At 41.4% G+C, this 16,555-nt stretch overlaps 1 protein-coding gene and 1 non-coding gene across 2 annotated transcripts; both read left to right on the top strand.

The window, feature by feature from the left end:
- The first annotated feature begins 9,437 nt into the window (after positions 1-9,437).
- TRNAK-CUU lies at positions 9,438-9,510 on the top strand. The gene has a single exon. It is a non-coding gene; the product is annotated as a tRNA-Lys (tRNA).
- A 3,896-nt stretch (positions 9,511-13,406) lies between these two features.
- Positions 13,407-14,851, top strand: LOC110915405 (histone H1). Its single transcript, XM_022160103.2, has 2 exons — positions 13,407-13,644; positions 14,224-14,851. Exons 1-2 carry the CDS (start codon positions 13,513-13,515, stop codon positions 14,653-14,655), a joined length of 564 nt encoding a protein of 187 aa, XP_022015795.1. The 5' UTR covers positions 13,407-13,512; the 3' UTR covers positions 14,656-14,851.
- The last annotated feature ends 1,704 nt before the right edge of the window (positions 14,852-16,555 follow it).

Raw genomic sequence — 16,555 nt, 5'->3', positions numbered from 1 at the left:
CTAGTGTTTGATCCGGAAATCGAGCGAGCTTTGCAAGCAAACCGAATTTTGTTTAGGGAAAATACAATCAGCAGTTCACCAACAACACCAATTACACCGATTACACCACTTCGATACATGGATCCACCACCACCACCACCCACTACGGGTGAATCCACCTCATCATTTATACCAACATCCACTCAACCTTCACCAAATACCACCATTCCACCAAATACTACCGAACCCACCATACTTCAAAATGTCACATCAACCAACACCACACAGCCCATTACTACACAAGAAGAACCAACCATCACATTTATCCCTTCCACTACTATACCACCATTATCCCATTTCTTCCCGGGTGCGGGTCCGTCATATTCAAGCCATACCATAGCACCAATTTCGTCTATTGTCCATGCTACACCGTTTCGACCATCAAACCAGTCGGGTTTCCAATACTCGACTCTTCCATTTGGGCAATCTTCGGGGATCCAAGGAGATGGTTATGATGAAGGATTTGAGGAGTTTGAGGGGTATGATGAAGATGGGTATGCTTACGGGGGTGATGGAGATCAAGGGGAATACGGTTATATGCAAGGCCAAATGCAAGTAATGCCGAATGTTGGTGGAGTGCAACAACAACAACTCATACCTCAACATATTAGGCCAAGGCCACAAGGGCCGCAATTGCAACGTCCGGTTCCTTTGCAACAAGTTCGACCACAACATGTGCAACCGCAATTCCAAAGGCCAATTCAACACCCACCGGTGCCACAACAACAATTTCAACAACCAAATGCACCACAAGGGCCTATACAAAGACCAATGGGTCAAGTTCGTCCAAGAGGTCGGTTTGGTGTACCAAGGAGGCATCTTAGAGAAAATGCGAGGGGTATTGAAGCGCATTTTAGGCCAGTGATCACTCACAATCCTTCACCGGTGGTTATTCCTCATAATAACCAAGGAAGAACCTTTGAAGTAAGGACTAATTCCTTACAAAGTTTACCGAAATATAAGGGTCTAGCGACGGAGGAACCTTATTTTCATTTGGAGGCCTATGACTCAATTTGCAACACTCTTGGGAGTCAAGGTTTTTCGGCCGATGATGTGAAGTTGGTCTTATTTCAATTCTCCTTGGAAGATAAGGCAAAGAAGTGGTTCTACACTTTGCCTTCGGCATCTATTTATACTTGGTGGGAAATGCAACAAACATTTTTAGACGAATTTTATACCGCCCAAAAGACCAATGATGCGAGGAAAGGGTTGAGAAGTTTTCAACAACAACAAGGCGAAATGTTCCATGAAGCCTTTGACCGCTTAAACATGATGATCAAAAATTGTCCGCACCATGGGATTGAGCTTTGGGAGTTGATGAATGCCTTTCATGAAGGGTTGTGTGCCGAAGATGCACGAGATTTGATGTCCATCACAAATGGGACTTTTGGCACAAATTATGAGCATGAGGATTGGGAGTTTTTGGAACAAATGGCAATTACTTCAAAGAGAAAGGCTCAAGCATCAAGGAGAGCACGACCGGCCGTTACTCGAACACAAGTGCATGCCACCGAGGATGGTAATGTACAAACTTCTAACCAAATTTATGATGTGTGTGCTCTTTGTAATGAAATAGGTCATGCGGCTGAAAATTACCAAGGAGTGGTGGAAGGGCAATATGAAGAAGTTTATGCGGTACAAGGTCAAGGAGGGGGTGGTAGAAACTATAATATGAATTCTAACACTTACCACCCCGGGTTGAGAAACCACCCGAACTTTCGGTATGGGAACCCTTCAAATCAAGCTAACCCGAATTTCCAAGGAAACCAAGGATTTCAAAGGCAATATCAAACGGGTCAAAGCTCTTCGGGTGGAAATGAAGTAATGGAGATGTTGAAGGCGATGCAAGTTGAAATGCAACGAATGAATCAACGTGATGAGGTTCGGATGCAAAAGGACGAGGCCCGTGATAAAGCTATTTAAACTTTGACTACTCAAATGGGCCAACTTGCGAGTAAAGTGGCGATTTTGAAGAAAGCAAAAGGCCAGCTACCAAGTGATACGGTGACAAATCCCAAGAACATAAAAGGCGTTAATATCAATGTGGTAAGCACCGTTCCTAGTACCGAATTTAATGAAAAGTGTCTAACCTCTTCGTGTCAAATAAATGCAGGTTTGAAAAAGGATGCCGAAGTTGAAATGGACAGAGAGCATGGAGCACCAATTGTGCCTATTCGTGTGGGAAAATTAAAAATCCCTCACGCATTGTTGGACTATGGGGCAAGCATGAGTGTGCTACCAGGCGATTTATATGACATGTACGATTTCGGTCCGCTTGAAGATGTGGACACCATGGTGAGCTTGGCGGATGAGAGTTGGAGGCGTCCAGGAGGAATAATTAAGAATGTTATGATTCAGTTGGGAGAATTCGAATACCCAGTGGATTTTCTGGTTTTAGATTATGCTAGTACCACGATGGCGTCACAACAAAAGGTGATTTTGGGTCGACCGTTTCTCTATATGGCAAATGCTCAAATTGATTGTAGAGAAGGAATCATTAACATGACCGAAAAGAACCGTAAGTTGTCATTTAATGTTCAGACGAAGATGATTAGTTACGAGTTTGTTAAGGCGGATGATAGCGGGTTTAGTGAAAAGGTGTTCCAAAGAATGAGAAGAAATCACCCACCGGATCGTGAAGAAAAGCATATGGGTTCAAGCAAGAGCGTATTTGATTACCCACCGAGTCAAAACAAGATGAATGCATTTTGCTCAATGGCACAAGGAAGTGATGGAGATGGCAGGAACCGATTCTTTGAGCCACCTTAAATGAGGGTGGCACGGTCTGGCTGAAGACTCGAAACTTAGCGCTGCTCGGGAGGCAACCCGGGGTTTTATATTGATCTTGCTATTTTTATCTTTCTATGTTTCAGGGCCATGGCAACACTCAAGTGTGGGGAAGATGTGCGGAGATTGGTGTGAAGGTAGTGATAGGAAGTAGGATTTTCTACAACATTTGTTGTATCAAACTTCACCAGGTCGATGTACTCTTTCCTTAGTCTTGTTGTGTTCTTTAGCTTTGAAATATTGGTAGTTAGTTGTTTGCTTTTGTTTATGGTTGGGAGGTAGGGTGGTGTTTTGATGTTGATGTGTTTGTTGGGTTGTGAAAGTTGGTGGTGTTTTTAGAAATAAAAAAAAATAAAAAAAAAACGAAATTTGGGGTTCGAAGTGTATAAGCTTTTAGTTGGTGTTTAAGAGTTTAAGCGATCAAATCCTCTTAAAGCCATACATTGGGGTCAATGTATCCCAAGTGTGGGGATGGGGGAAATTTTGAAGTTTTTGAAAATTTTTAAATTAAGCAAAACATTGTGAGAATCTGAACACCTTGGACTAACCCCAAATGATGCACCGGCAACCCTTAATACCTTTTTGTTCTTGGTGAGAGTTGAAGCCACACTTGTACATAAATAATGCTTATCTTTGATGAGAGTGGCAACGGGTGGGGGTGCATTAGAACTTATGCCTAGATACGGTTTGAGTCCTTCGTTGGACGTGAATGCGAAAACGATAAGGGCAATTAGGTAGTCTCGTTTTTTTGAGTGCGAGTGTGGGATTTGGGGGGTTGGACCTCATTAATTATATATATGAGCATGGTTGCGAGAGGGGCGGGGGTTTGGACATTTAGTTGCCCAATTTTGTGCCTTAAGCCTATCGTTTGTTACCCCTTAGCTAGTTTCCTAAAAATTTACCCGACTTGACCCGGTCTTATAGTGTTAGTAGTTATTTTAGTAGTGTTAGATGTTATGTTGAATGTTAAAAAAAAAGGTGATGAAAAAGAAAAAAAAAGAAAAGAAAAGAGAAAAAATATGGAAAAAGCAATGAAAAAAAAAGAGTAATGTTGAGTTGTCTTGTTTATAAGTTTAAGTATGTTGTTTGTTTGGTTCATTATGTAATAAAAGACCGGGTTAAGTTTCCGTTACTTCATATATATTCCATTTCCTACCCATTCGCCTAGCCTCGTTACAACCTTAAAAGCCCCTTTGATTTGCATTCATATTTGACACTCGTAGGAGGAGGACCGATTTAGGTGCAAGCATATAGTTGTGCAACCGCCCGTTTGCCTTTTGTGTGTCTAGCTTATTAATGCTAGTGCTTACTTGAAACCGAGAGGAGAGATTTAGAGAGGGGTGCATTGTTTTGGGTGTTAAGGTCGGGTTAGTAAAAAGACAACATGTTTTTGCTTGGTTTGCATATTTGATCGTTCTTGGTTGAAAATGATTTTGAATGGGTTGCTTGGGACAAGCAACGGGTAAGTGTGGGGATGTGACGGGTGGTCCGTAGGACAACCCTTAAAAGGCTTAATACAATGCACATTCTACATTTTATCCGGTTAATTGTTTGAACTTGGTAACCACTAGATGAAATGATGTGCAGGTGTTAAAGTACTAAAGATGAGGGATTTAGAAAGATTAGAAGGATGGTGGAAGTTGGCGAAATCGAGAATTGAGGACATGGCAAACTGATGAAGAAATAAGGGGAAGAAAGTCACTCAGGACCGTAACCTACGGCTCCCAGCCGTAGGTTACAGCTCCCATCAATTTCCAAATGTTCCAGCCGTAAGACAGGGGCTTCAGGGCGTAAAGATCATTGCCAGCCGTAACCTACGGCAGGTGGCCGTAGGTTACGGCTACCTGTTGACTTTGGGGACTTGCTGACTGCCGTAACCTACGGCTGGGAGCCGTAGGTTACGGCTCCGACTGATCTCATATTGTAACATACACATTGAATGACCTTTTTAAAGGAATTAAAGATGTCCAATCATGGTTATTTCAGTTACCACTTGAAAGACACGAATGATGAGGATAAACTGGAGACTTGGAAGCTTGAAAACACCATCTTTGGAACTATCTTTCACTAAATCTTTATCTAGTTCTTGTTGGTGAATCTTGTGAACAATAATTTCTTTCCAATTTTGCTACAATGTGTGTTCAAGCCATGAGTGGCTAAGTTCTTTATGGTCATCTTAGGGTGAAGGTTTGTATGAAACAATTGTTTTTGGATTCCATATTTCTAGAATGGTGAACTTTATCTATGTCTTGTTTATCATGGTGTGTGATTGCGTATTTGTAAGTTGTTAATTCTTACGATATTCTAGTTTGAAACCATACGTTCTTGGTTCCGTTGGCAATCGAGATATCATGGGTAGAATTAGGATGGGGTAAGGGTTGATTGGTCATCGGGTAACAACCTCACGTTCTAGGAATCTGAGTACTTAGTTCCATTTCATCACAATAAGTAATTATGCATGAACTATGTCTATGTAGTTCTTTCTATTGGATGATATCACAATTGTTGAATCAAACTGGAACCCTAGGATGGTCATTTGTCTCCTAATTGTTTACAACCAAAACTTTTCTTTTGCAATTTAATTAGTATTCTTAGTTTTTAAAACCAATCCAATCAAACCAACTCTTGAATTTTATTTCTCTTGCAATTAGATTAATTTAGTTAATTTAGACAAACTTTCAAATAACACATATTCCACAAACTCCCTGTGTTCGATACCCACTTGCCACTATCTATATAGTTGTTATTGGGATTAAATTTGATTGTGACCACGACATCACGTCAGCAGGGCGCGGTCTGTACAGAATGTTGTGGCCCCCCAGCTCAATTGCCCACTTTGCCAGGCGACCTGACGTTTCTGGCTTTTGCAAAATTGTGCCGATATGGAAGTTAGTGAGTACCGTGATTACATGCCTTGTAAAATATCTGCGCAGCCTCCTGGAGGTGTATCGCAGCGCGAGCACTAACTTTTCCATGGTTGAATATCTTGTTTCTGGATCATTAAGCACCCTACTCACATAATAAATTGGAGTCTGAACTCCGTCTCTTTCCACCAACAATACCGACCCAACTGCCTTGTCCGAAGAAGGCAAGTATAGAATGAGTGGTTCTTTTTCAAACGACGCGGTTAGAGTAGGGAGCTTGATCAAACACTTCTTCATTTGTTGGATGGAAACTTCTGCTTCTGGTGTCCATTTGAATTCTTGCTTTTTCACGCAGTTGTGCAGAGTGCTGATAAAAGGGTACGATTTTGCAGCGTGGTTTGATAGAAATCGATTAAGCGCGGCTAGGCGGCCGACCAATCTTTGCATCTCTTTGATCGTGCACCGTGATGGCATCCGCTCTATGGCTTGAACTATTTCGGGGTTAACCTTGAAGCCGTCGTTTGTAACCACGAAGCCTAAAAACTTGCCCTCCTCCATACTAAAAGAACATTTTGCTGGATTCAGCTTCATGTTCACGCTTCATAGAGAATTGAATGTCTTCTCTATGTCCTTTAACATCTGGTCCTCCTCGGGACTCTTGATCACGAGATCATCAATGTAAACTTCAATATGCTTCCCGATATCTTCAGCAAAGATTGTGTCCATCAATCGCTGGTAGGTTGCACCAGCATTCTTGAGCCCGAAGGGCATCTTTGTGTAACAGAAAATTCCGATGTCAGTGCGGAACGCTGTCTTATCTTCATCTTCCAGCGCTATCTGGACTTGATGATACCCCTTGTAACAATCTAAAAAACATTTCCACCCGTATGGCGCGAGAGAGTCTATCTTCTTGTCGATCTCAGGCAGCGAATAACAATCCTTGGGACATGCCTTATTGAGATCGGTGTAATCTACACATATGCGCCATCCACCAGTAGACTTCTCGACCATGACAGGGTTTGCAACCCAACTCTGATAGCGCACCTCCCTCAGAATTCCAGCCTTTAGAAGCTCACAAACTTGCTCATTCATAGCTTTAGTCTTATCCGCCCCTAGGCTGCACCTTTTTTGCACTTTTGGCTCAACGGATGGATAAGTGTTCAGACAATGTTCTGTGACGTCGCGCGGGACACCGGTCATGTCGGCCGGAGTCCAGGCAAAAATGTCCGTGTTCCTGAACAGTAACTGCTTGAGGTGCGTCCTAATATTTGGTGAGATTGCGTGACCTATCGTCACCGTCTGTTCTGGGTACTTGTGGTTCAAGACCCATTTTTCTGGCTCAATTGTTGAAATTTTTGGCGCTTTGACTGGGCGTGCATCCTCGGCTGCCATCACCTCTTTCTTTGCATAGATAATCGCCACCCCCGTCTCGGTTGGGAAGCCAATGGCTGAGTGGGGTGTGGAGGTTACCATGTTCATTTCTCCTTTGGTTTCTCTCCCAATTAAAACATCATGCCTTGATTTGACTAGCATCACCATGAAGTTAACGTTTGTAGTTCTTGAATGTTTCCCGTTAGATAGCATGATGGGAAACTGATCTGGCCTAGTGGGAAGACCATCTAATTGCAGAATCCCGAAAGAGGATAATCGACAGGCTCAAGGCGCGCTTTATCTTCATCATCAAACTGATTGAAGCATTGTTCATAAATGATATCCGCCGTACTTCCTGGATCAATGAAGATGTATGCTGGTTCGTAGTGACCTATGATTCCGGTAATTACAACGGGGCGCGTGGCGCGTGGACCCCCACGCACTATCGGGAAGATAACTTGTTGCTCTTGCCATGCTGGTTCGAATGGGCGTTTGCCTTTGTCTCTTGCGCTGTATCTTAGTCCATTGACTATGTGCGTCTCTAAGCGCCTAACTTTCTTCTGATTTCCATCATCATTCCTCTGAATCTGGCGCGTCTCCTTGCGCACATTCTTTACCAGATGGCTTAATTTTCCGTTCTTCAGCGCTTTCTCAATTTCTTGCCTCAGACTGATACAGTCATCTGTCAAGTGACCTATATCCTTATGAAAGTCGCAGTACAGATTCGGGTCTTGCCCCTTCTTGTTTGTCATAGGCTTTGGTGCCTTGAAATCATGGTTCTCCGTCATGAGCACCTCTTTTGGTGTTTTAATGAGCGGAGTCCAGTGTTTTTCTCTATTCTCGTTCCTGACTGCCTTTCGATAACCAATGCGATCGATCGTGTCTCGCGCGTCTTCCTTAAAACGAGGCCTTTCATCGTAACCGCTGGACTGGTTTGCTTTCCACCCTGGGTTTCTGTTCTTGTTTCACCTGTTGTTATCGCGCGAGCTTCCCTTGGAAAAAGGATCTTCAGTGTAAGAGTTTTTGGTACCAGCCAACGATTCTTCGGTTTGCGCTACTATCTTCGCGGCTTCCATGAGTTTGTCCCATTCCTTGGGCATACCGTCTTTTCCTGTGATAGTCCTGATGAGACTATCACATCGAATGGCTTTCTTAAAGTGAGCGCGCATCAATTGTTCATTTGCACCACCAATCTCTAAATACTCCTTGTTGAAGCGAGTGATGAAATCTTCTAGCCCCTCGTTGTCTTTGCGCCAGATGTCTGTTACCTCAGCTGTGTCGCGCTGATAACGTCTTTGCTGGCTGAAATGATTTACAAATTGGGTTCTGAAGTCGACCCATGACGTGATCTTTCCAGGCGGAAGGCTGTCGAACCAGGCGCGAGCAGCCCCTGTGAATGTCTGGATAAACAGATGGCACCACATTGGCATGTTCCATCCTCACATAACACCAACGCTTGTAAATACTCGAACATGATCGTCTGGGTCGGTTAGACCATCGAACTTTCCCACTGTTGGAGACAATTTTTCCTTTGATAGCGGGGCTAGAGCAATCTTTGGAATGAACTTCGAGTGTTTAGGCTGCTTCAGCTGGTCTGTAGGCGAGGCTGAAGTCTCGTTCCGCTTCTTCACTGTATGCGATGCGCTGCCTTGGCTTGTAATACTCATGATTTTTCTGTAAACGATTGAAAACTGAGGAACCCTCATCCTCTTGCCAAGTGTAATCATCCGGATCCGTGTCGTCCCATTCGTTGTTCATGTTGCGCGGCCTGAGCTGGCTATGAACTGGACCCCTTTGAACATTTGACGGATGGTCATAATAACTGCATGTCTCCCCCCCGTGTGTCGCGCGTGTCATGCACGCTTGGACTTCTCAAGGGAGGAGGTCTGTTGGTTCTTCCTTAATTATTCTGCTGCGGGGGTGTCTGGCGTGCCCCCTGACTTGGACCCGGAGGTGTAACCAAGGATGGTTCAGCTTGCAGAATTGCTTGTTGTGCGCTCAAAGACTGATACGCAGCATTTGTGGTAGCAATCTGTTTGGCGTACCAAGAGGCTAAAGTTTCGCCTTCTGGTAAGTAACGCCGAAATGTTCGGGTTTGGAGCTGGGTTTGAAGGACCACCGGCATGACTTCCTGGGGTTCCCGTTGGAGTGACGCGAGTGATGCTCCCGTGGGGTCCCCCGGTGATTGTTGCTTCGATTTCACCTATCTCTTCAGCAGGTTGGACTTGGACGTTGGGATTATCCTCACCCAAACCCACGTTAGAGTTTGTGCCGAAACCTAAATCAGGAATGATCCCTTGACCAGCCATGATCAAGAGAACCGAAAAAACTCAGTAAAAATAAGATGAAAGTGATTGTAAAAATTCGCATCATATAACCCGTCTAGCTCAGTTGGTCGAGCGCAAGGCTCTTAACCTTGTGGTCGTGGGTTCGAGCCCCACGGTGGGCGCCAATGAAGAAACACAAAACTAATTTTAGAGTTAATTAGTTTGGTTTAGGTTTCAAGCATGAGGGTTAATCTTCTTTAACTTTCCTGAGCTCCTTAATGACCCGATCTTCCTGCAAAACAGAACACTGTTAGCTCGTTAAGAGGGGAATATGGGGGTTTCCCTCTTAACCATACTCCGGCGTGAGAATAAGTATCTGCTTTGAGGAAATAAGTGTGTTAAGAGTGAGAGTGAAGAGAGCAAAATGAATTAACATGTGCATGAAGGTCTCTATTTATAGCCGGAGAGGTGTAAGAAGAGATGGGTTGATGGGTCTTGGGCCGAAAGGCGACAATAGAGAATATCCTTCTTGTCTCACTGGTATCGACCGTTAGTGCCTTCTAGAAGATCTCCGGTGCTGGCGCACCTTGATTGGAGCCACGTGTCCCTGTTGCTGGCCTTGTTGTCCCTCTGCCATCAACAGGTAAGTGGAGATCATGGGACAGGTGTCGCCGCCCCCTGATTGGTGCCACGTAGACGTCCTTATGTACTTATTGTCTCCTGCACGTCAGAAGATCGTGGAGCACGATAGAGCACTGCCTGGTGGACGCTGATTGGCTCTTTCTTCTACCACTTATACCTTGTGTACGTTCTGAAGTGGCCTTGCGCCCTAACTCCTGGGCGACCCTTGTTGAGCAGGTAACTAGCCCGCGCAGGGGTCTAGGGGTTAAAGGCTCTTATTCATAACACAAGTGTGAAAATTGATGTCTATCCTTTGTTTCGACCTTGCGCGAGGCCAGGGTCTGCCCGAACAGCTCGCGCGGGTCAGGGAATTGATCAGCTTGCTGAGTAAGGAGTATAGTCCATCGTGTGACCTGAATGGTCTGCGCGACTTTTTGGGACCATACCCCTTCAAGCTCACTTAGTTACTTGGTGAATTAGAGGTTTATGGTTCATTCTTGTTCATATTCATGACCAACCAAAATCATTAACTAAGTTGATGATTTTGTGCTTTGGTGAATCATATAACGAGGTTTAATGGATGGAAATCATCCTACCTCCTTGCTTGAATTTGCATGATATTACTTGACTAGCATGACTATGATGCATAATATATAACTAAAAAATATAATCCTAAAACCGAACCCTCAACATCAACCAATTCATGGTTAGATGCTAAGAGTTATGTTAAATATTATCTTAAGTTAAAATTCCTTATAATTGGACTTCTAATGGGTGAAATAGTGCCCATGAAAGACACATGAACTTGGTGTCCAATTTAAGCGTTTTAGCAAGATAACTTTCATGTATTTTCTTGTGTACATACTTTCATATTAATTCCCGACTCTAACTCATACTCAACCGCCATTGACTCGCATGCCTTCGTTTCCCCAATGTATGGTAACCTCGGTGTTTCCTAAACCTTCAAGACTAAATCAACTCACGTTTGTGGAAAGTTTTGCAAATCGTGACTATACTCGATCCCTTTTTCCTTTAACACACTTTGGGTGCAACATGTAAACTATATTACAAATCACATACGCACGATCAATCATATTTTACACAAACAACTCTATCCATAAAAACATGATACTTGTCATACTCTTTGTTTATACCTGCTATACTCATTCTTGTGTACTACACAGTTACACTTAGACTTTATTCAAATGCACAAACAATCCAATACATGCATGCTACATTCGTTATACTTGATTCGTCATTTTGGATGATTCTTTTGTGCGATAAACTTGTCATTAACTTCGTACGAGGCTCCCTCTAACATGTATAGCGCCATAGGAGTAACGCACCACCTATAGTCTTGTGGTCATGTTAAATTTAATACTTGCGGTAATTAGAGGATTGACTTGAATATCCGCATGCCAGTTTATACGTTAATCATGATAACTAGGTTTGCCATGTGGATTCGTTTAAACACTTTTATACTTATGTTATGTATTAAACTTGTATACTCGCCAATACTTTTGTATTGAACCATGTATTTTAAACATATTTGCAGGTTGATGATATTAAAATGGGCTTAGTGAGGAGGCTTTAGATACCCACTTTAAATTTAGATTTTGTTGTTGTAACACTTCTGGATTATGTTGGATTTGTTTCATGTTTTGTTGTATTTCGAAAACAACTATTGTACTTTGCTTATCTTGTGTTGTAACTTGACGATTTGAAATGAAATGAAATCAATTTTATTTAGATATTGTCGCAAATAGTGTTATGAAGTCTCAAACAATCTCGTTTTCGTCTCACTCCGATGTTTTCGCCATCGGTTGGGGTGTGACAGACCTCGGTATCTTACCATCTCTATACTACGCCAATGATGGGTGTACTTGCCCTAGCGTGTTGTAGAGAGTGATTGTGTTATATTGTGTTTATAAATTTAAAGCTTGGTAAACGAGTAAATGTGCTAAAAATATACTAATATTATAGACGGTCGCAAACACATCAATCTATAAATGGAATTAACTACTTTGATTCAAATGATCAGAATTTTAAGCAACATTCCATGATAGGTTATGTTATAAACAACAATTTATTCTACGATCATGGTGGAAGTTGTGTCATTTGCTGTTTATGACTCTTCCATGAGATAAGTCCGCTTGCTAACATAATAATGTAACCTAAAGTGGATTTCTTGTCATCTTTGCATTTAACAAAGCCAAAGTAAGCTATAAGTCAGTTTATAGTCTTTCACCCCCTGCAGATATTGAAGTACTTTCTTAGTTGTTTTCCAGTGATCTAGGCCATGATTGATTTGTTAATGGTCTAACAATCCAACAATATAAGCGATATCTGGGCTAGTACAAACTTGAACATACATAAGGCTCCCAACTACTAATGCATAAGGTATTATTCTCATCTGATCCTTTTTAACCTCTATTTTCGGACACTGGAACACATCGAAACATCTCCCTTAACTAATGGAGCTATAGAAGGAGAGCAATTCTGCATGTTATAATGGATAAGGGCATACTCCACATAGGCCTTTGAGATAATCCTAAAATTCCATCGTGTCTGTCTCGGAGTATTTCGATGCCAATAACGTAAGAGGCTTATTCGAGATCATTCATGTCGAAATTATGCGAAAGAATTCACTTCAACTCATGCAACATATCTAAACTGTTACTTGCCAATAGAATGTCATCTACGTAAAGGAAAAGTATAGTAGAGTTGCTCTCACTCATCTTGAGGTAGGTGCGTTGATCCATTTGATTCTTCATAAAACCTGAGTAGTGCGGCAGAAAAGAGTCTGAACTTAAAACGACCATATCTTGAGTTAGAAAAGGAGTTACAAGACATATAATACATGAATTTTGGGGTAGCTAGACGAGGAAAATTCAAATATGAAGTTTCTAAACTCCTTGCAAGGCCAAAGCCTTACAGTCCGTAAGGCTATGGCGGTGAAAAAAATAAGCGGGGAGCTTTAGCCATACGGTCCGCAAAGGCTTCGCAAAGCAGAAAAAATAAGTGGAGAGCTTTGCGGACCGCAAGGCTTTAACCATACGTATTAATCCATATTCGATTGGTTGGTATGAGGTTATCGATAGATTAAAATCACGGTACATTTTAACATTTATGCTAATTAGTTAAGATTGCTACCTTTATCCTATCAATATAATTTAGATACAAAACTATTTTACACTTAAAAAAAATGACATACATATTATCTTTCCTCAATTAAAACATTTTCAAATTAAAATTCGTAAATGGAAAAAACATTCTATCAAAATTAATTAAACTCACTCACAAAGAAAACACAACCCCAAAACCAAAAATGAAACCGTCACTAGCATTATCCTCACGATCGACGATTTTCGATCAATTTAAATCAACGGTCACGATTAATTCTCTCTTGATCCACATAACACAAATCCCACCAATCAGATATCACTTCAATCACTCACGGAATGATCTTTTTTACTATAAATAGCTTGTGGCCCTAAATGCTACGTAACTAACTCCAAATTAATCACAAAATCAAGTTTCTAGCACCTTCGAGAGACTAAACGATGTCGTCCACTGTAGAAGCCAAAAACCTCAACGCTGCCGTTGAGAAACCGGTGAAGGAGAAGAAGGCTAAAGTTCCGAAAGAGAAGAAGGCGAAAACTGCTAAAACTGCTTCTCATCCTCCTTATTTTCAGGTTTGTTACGGTTTTATACCAACTTCTGAATCATGTTCATGATCCTGATCGTAATTTTGGATTTATAACTTGATTGTGTTGATTTATGACTGTTTTTTTCACTTATTGTGGCTAGTAATTATGATTTTGGTTCTAATTTCATGTTTATTTGACGATTGTTTGGTAATTTAGTGTTTAGCTGATAAATTCCAAGTTTTCAGTTTTTAAACGTTTTTCTGGATCATATGATCGCTTTAATCATGATCATGATCCGTATAATTCTGCAATCAACACTAGATTGTACTGATTTATGACTAGATTTCTCTTATTTCTGGTTAATTATTGTGATTTAGTCTCTAATTTCACGTTTATTCAATAATGATTCGGTAAGCTAGGGTTTAGATGATGATTTTAATGATTTGTTCTGATTTTATCTTCAGGATCGTGTTTATTCGATGATGATTAGGTAACCTAGGGTTTATATGATGATTTTAATGATTTGTTCTGATTTTTTCTTCAATATCGTGTTCATTCGATGATGATTCGGTAACCTAGGGTTTATATGATAAATTATATGCTGATTTCGAATTTCAATTGCAGATGATCAAAGAAGCTCTGCTAGCTCTGAACGAGAAAGGCGGATCAAGCCCCCACGCAATCGGAAAATACTTGGAAGACAAACACAAAGCAGTACTTCCAGCCAATTTCAGGAAAACGCTAGCACTGCAGTTGAAGAACTCTGCTTCAAAAGGCAAACTTATCAAAGTCAAAGCTTCATACAAGCTATCTGACGCCACTAAGAAATCAAAATCACCAGCAGCCGGTAAGAAGTCCACCAAGGCAGCAAGAGCCACCGCCACTACCACCGGCGGCCGTAAGAAGGCTACTAAAGCAACTCCGGCGAAGAAGGCTGTTAAAGCTGTGAAAACAACTCCGATGAAGAAGACTAAGAAGATGACTCCGGCGAAAGCGAAACAGCCGAAGTCGATCAGGTCACCGGCTGCTAAGAGGGCTAAGAAGGCGAGTGTTTAAGTTTGTTGACGGCTTAAGTTTGTGAAGACAGTAGTAGTTATTAGTTAGTATGTATATGATGCTGCTTTCTTTTAGTTGGTGTGTTTTGTGTAAGTGGTTCTGTGTGACGTTTAATGGATGTTTTGTTTAGAAATACAAGAACATGTGTTATGGAACTTTTTTGTGAACGTGATTAAGAAGATGATGGTTATCTGAATGAACGTCCATAAGTAGATGTACACGTTGGTGGTATTCATGGGTGGTTTGTAACCCACTCGGGAAAGTGGTTTAACGTGGTTCGGCTATTTTGACTACGGTTAATGTTTTGGTTTACTACAATACCGTGGTTTTGGAAGAAACAAAATATGGATATTTGTAAGTGATTGTTATTATGAAAGATCATGTGACAAAAGAATTAAAAACTAAAAAATTATCATCATATAAAAAGATATCAACTAATAACATGTTGAGGTTACGAAGAAGATAAGTGACGGGGGTAAAGATCAAATTGCTCTTACCTTCTAAGCTTAAGAGTGGACTCTTGTTAGATGAGCCAAACCACTTATTAAAAGGATGAAGTAACAAATTGCTCTTACGTTCCATTCTTAGCTCAAGACTGGACTTATTAGACCATGTGTAGTTGTTGGGGTGAATAATGTCCCACCCTATGGCATTTTGTGTCATGTGGCAGCTCAGTCAACAATGGGGCATTATTGAGTGTTTTTACAAAAGGGGTAGTGAGGATGTGGGGCATTATGTTTTGTAATAAAATAAAATAAAAAAAAAACATTTAAAAATCTTATTGGCCACCAAATGGAAGCTTCAATGTGATTGGCCAAGAATCCCCCCATTTGACGTGATTATAAACACGCCTAAACCAAAAAACACAAAACACGCCCATGCGTGGTGGTTACGCGGCGTGATTGGGCGATATTGGGCAAAGAAAACGCCCCACAAGTAAGCCACTACGGGTGGTCTTACGGTGGACGGAATGAGGTGGAGCGTGATACGCCTCCATGTATGATTGCCTTGTTTTGGTGGGGTGTATTTCCAAGCTCAAGACTGGATTTATTAGAGCAGGCGGGGTGGTCCGTTATGGCCACCCCATAACGAGTTATAGCACCACGAACACCGCTGCCTCCACTTCCATAACGAGTGATAGGAATAACTCGTTATATATATAACGCGTTGAACTTTTGAGGAGTGATAGGGTATTACTTGTACATTGTGTATTAATACTTGTACATTGGAATCCTATCACTAGTGATGACCACCCCCACTACATTTCTATCACTAGTGATAGAATATTGGGTGATGACATAGCATGGCATGATTTGATTGGATATTGGAAGTGATAGAAATCTATCACTAGTGATCACCCCGTCCCCCCTACCCCCCCCCTAGGGTGGACGGGGTGAAACGTAATACACCTCTAGCATGATCTGTGATACACCGCTGTAAAGGGGGTGTATCACGTGTGATGGCCTCATTCGAGCGATGTGTATCACAACGTGATGGTGGTTATTTGGATATTTGCCTATTTGACCGTTTCACTTAATAAAACCCATAAACAAATTAAATACGTTGGATTGAGATTTGAATTTTGGCAACAATATGTTTTGATAGTAGAAGAAGATGGTGAATTTACAAAATTAACCCAAGTTTTAAAACATATTTTGTTTTTATCATTTTGTCGTTCATTTTAAGATTTGTAATTATTAGTTTATATTTATGTTTAGTGATGAAATGTGACTATTACAAGTAGGATGAGTGAAATGTGATGAGATGAGGTGTCAAATGGTAATTGGGTGTGACAGTGATAGGCGATGGAATGTGATGACCACCGTTTCACCATTATATGACACGAACAACCATTTATCAAAAGGATGAAGTAACCAAGGAAGATGTTGTGGTGATAAAA

Source organism: Helianthus annuus, chromosome 16 (genome assembly GCF_002127325.2).
Source record: "Helianthus annuus cultivar XRQ/B chromosome 16, HanXRQr2.0-SUNRISE, whole genome shotgun sequence".
In the NCBI taxonomy this organism is placed as follows: Eukaryota; Viridiplantae; Streptophyta; class Magnoliopsida; order Asterales; family Asteraceae; genus Helianthus; species Helianthus annuus.
This window is presented reverse-complemented; position numbering and strand designations above follow the sequence as displayed.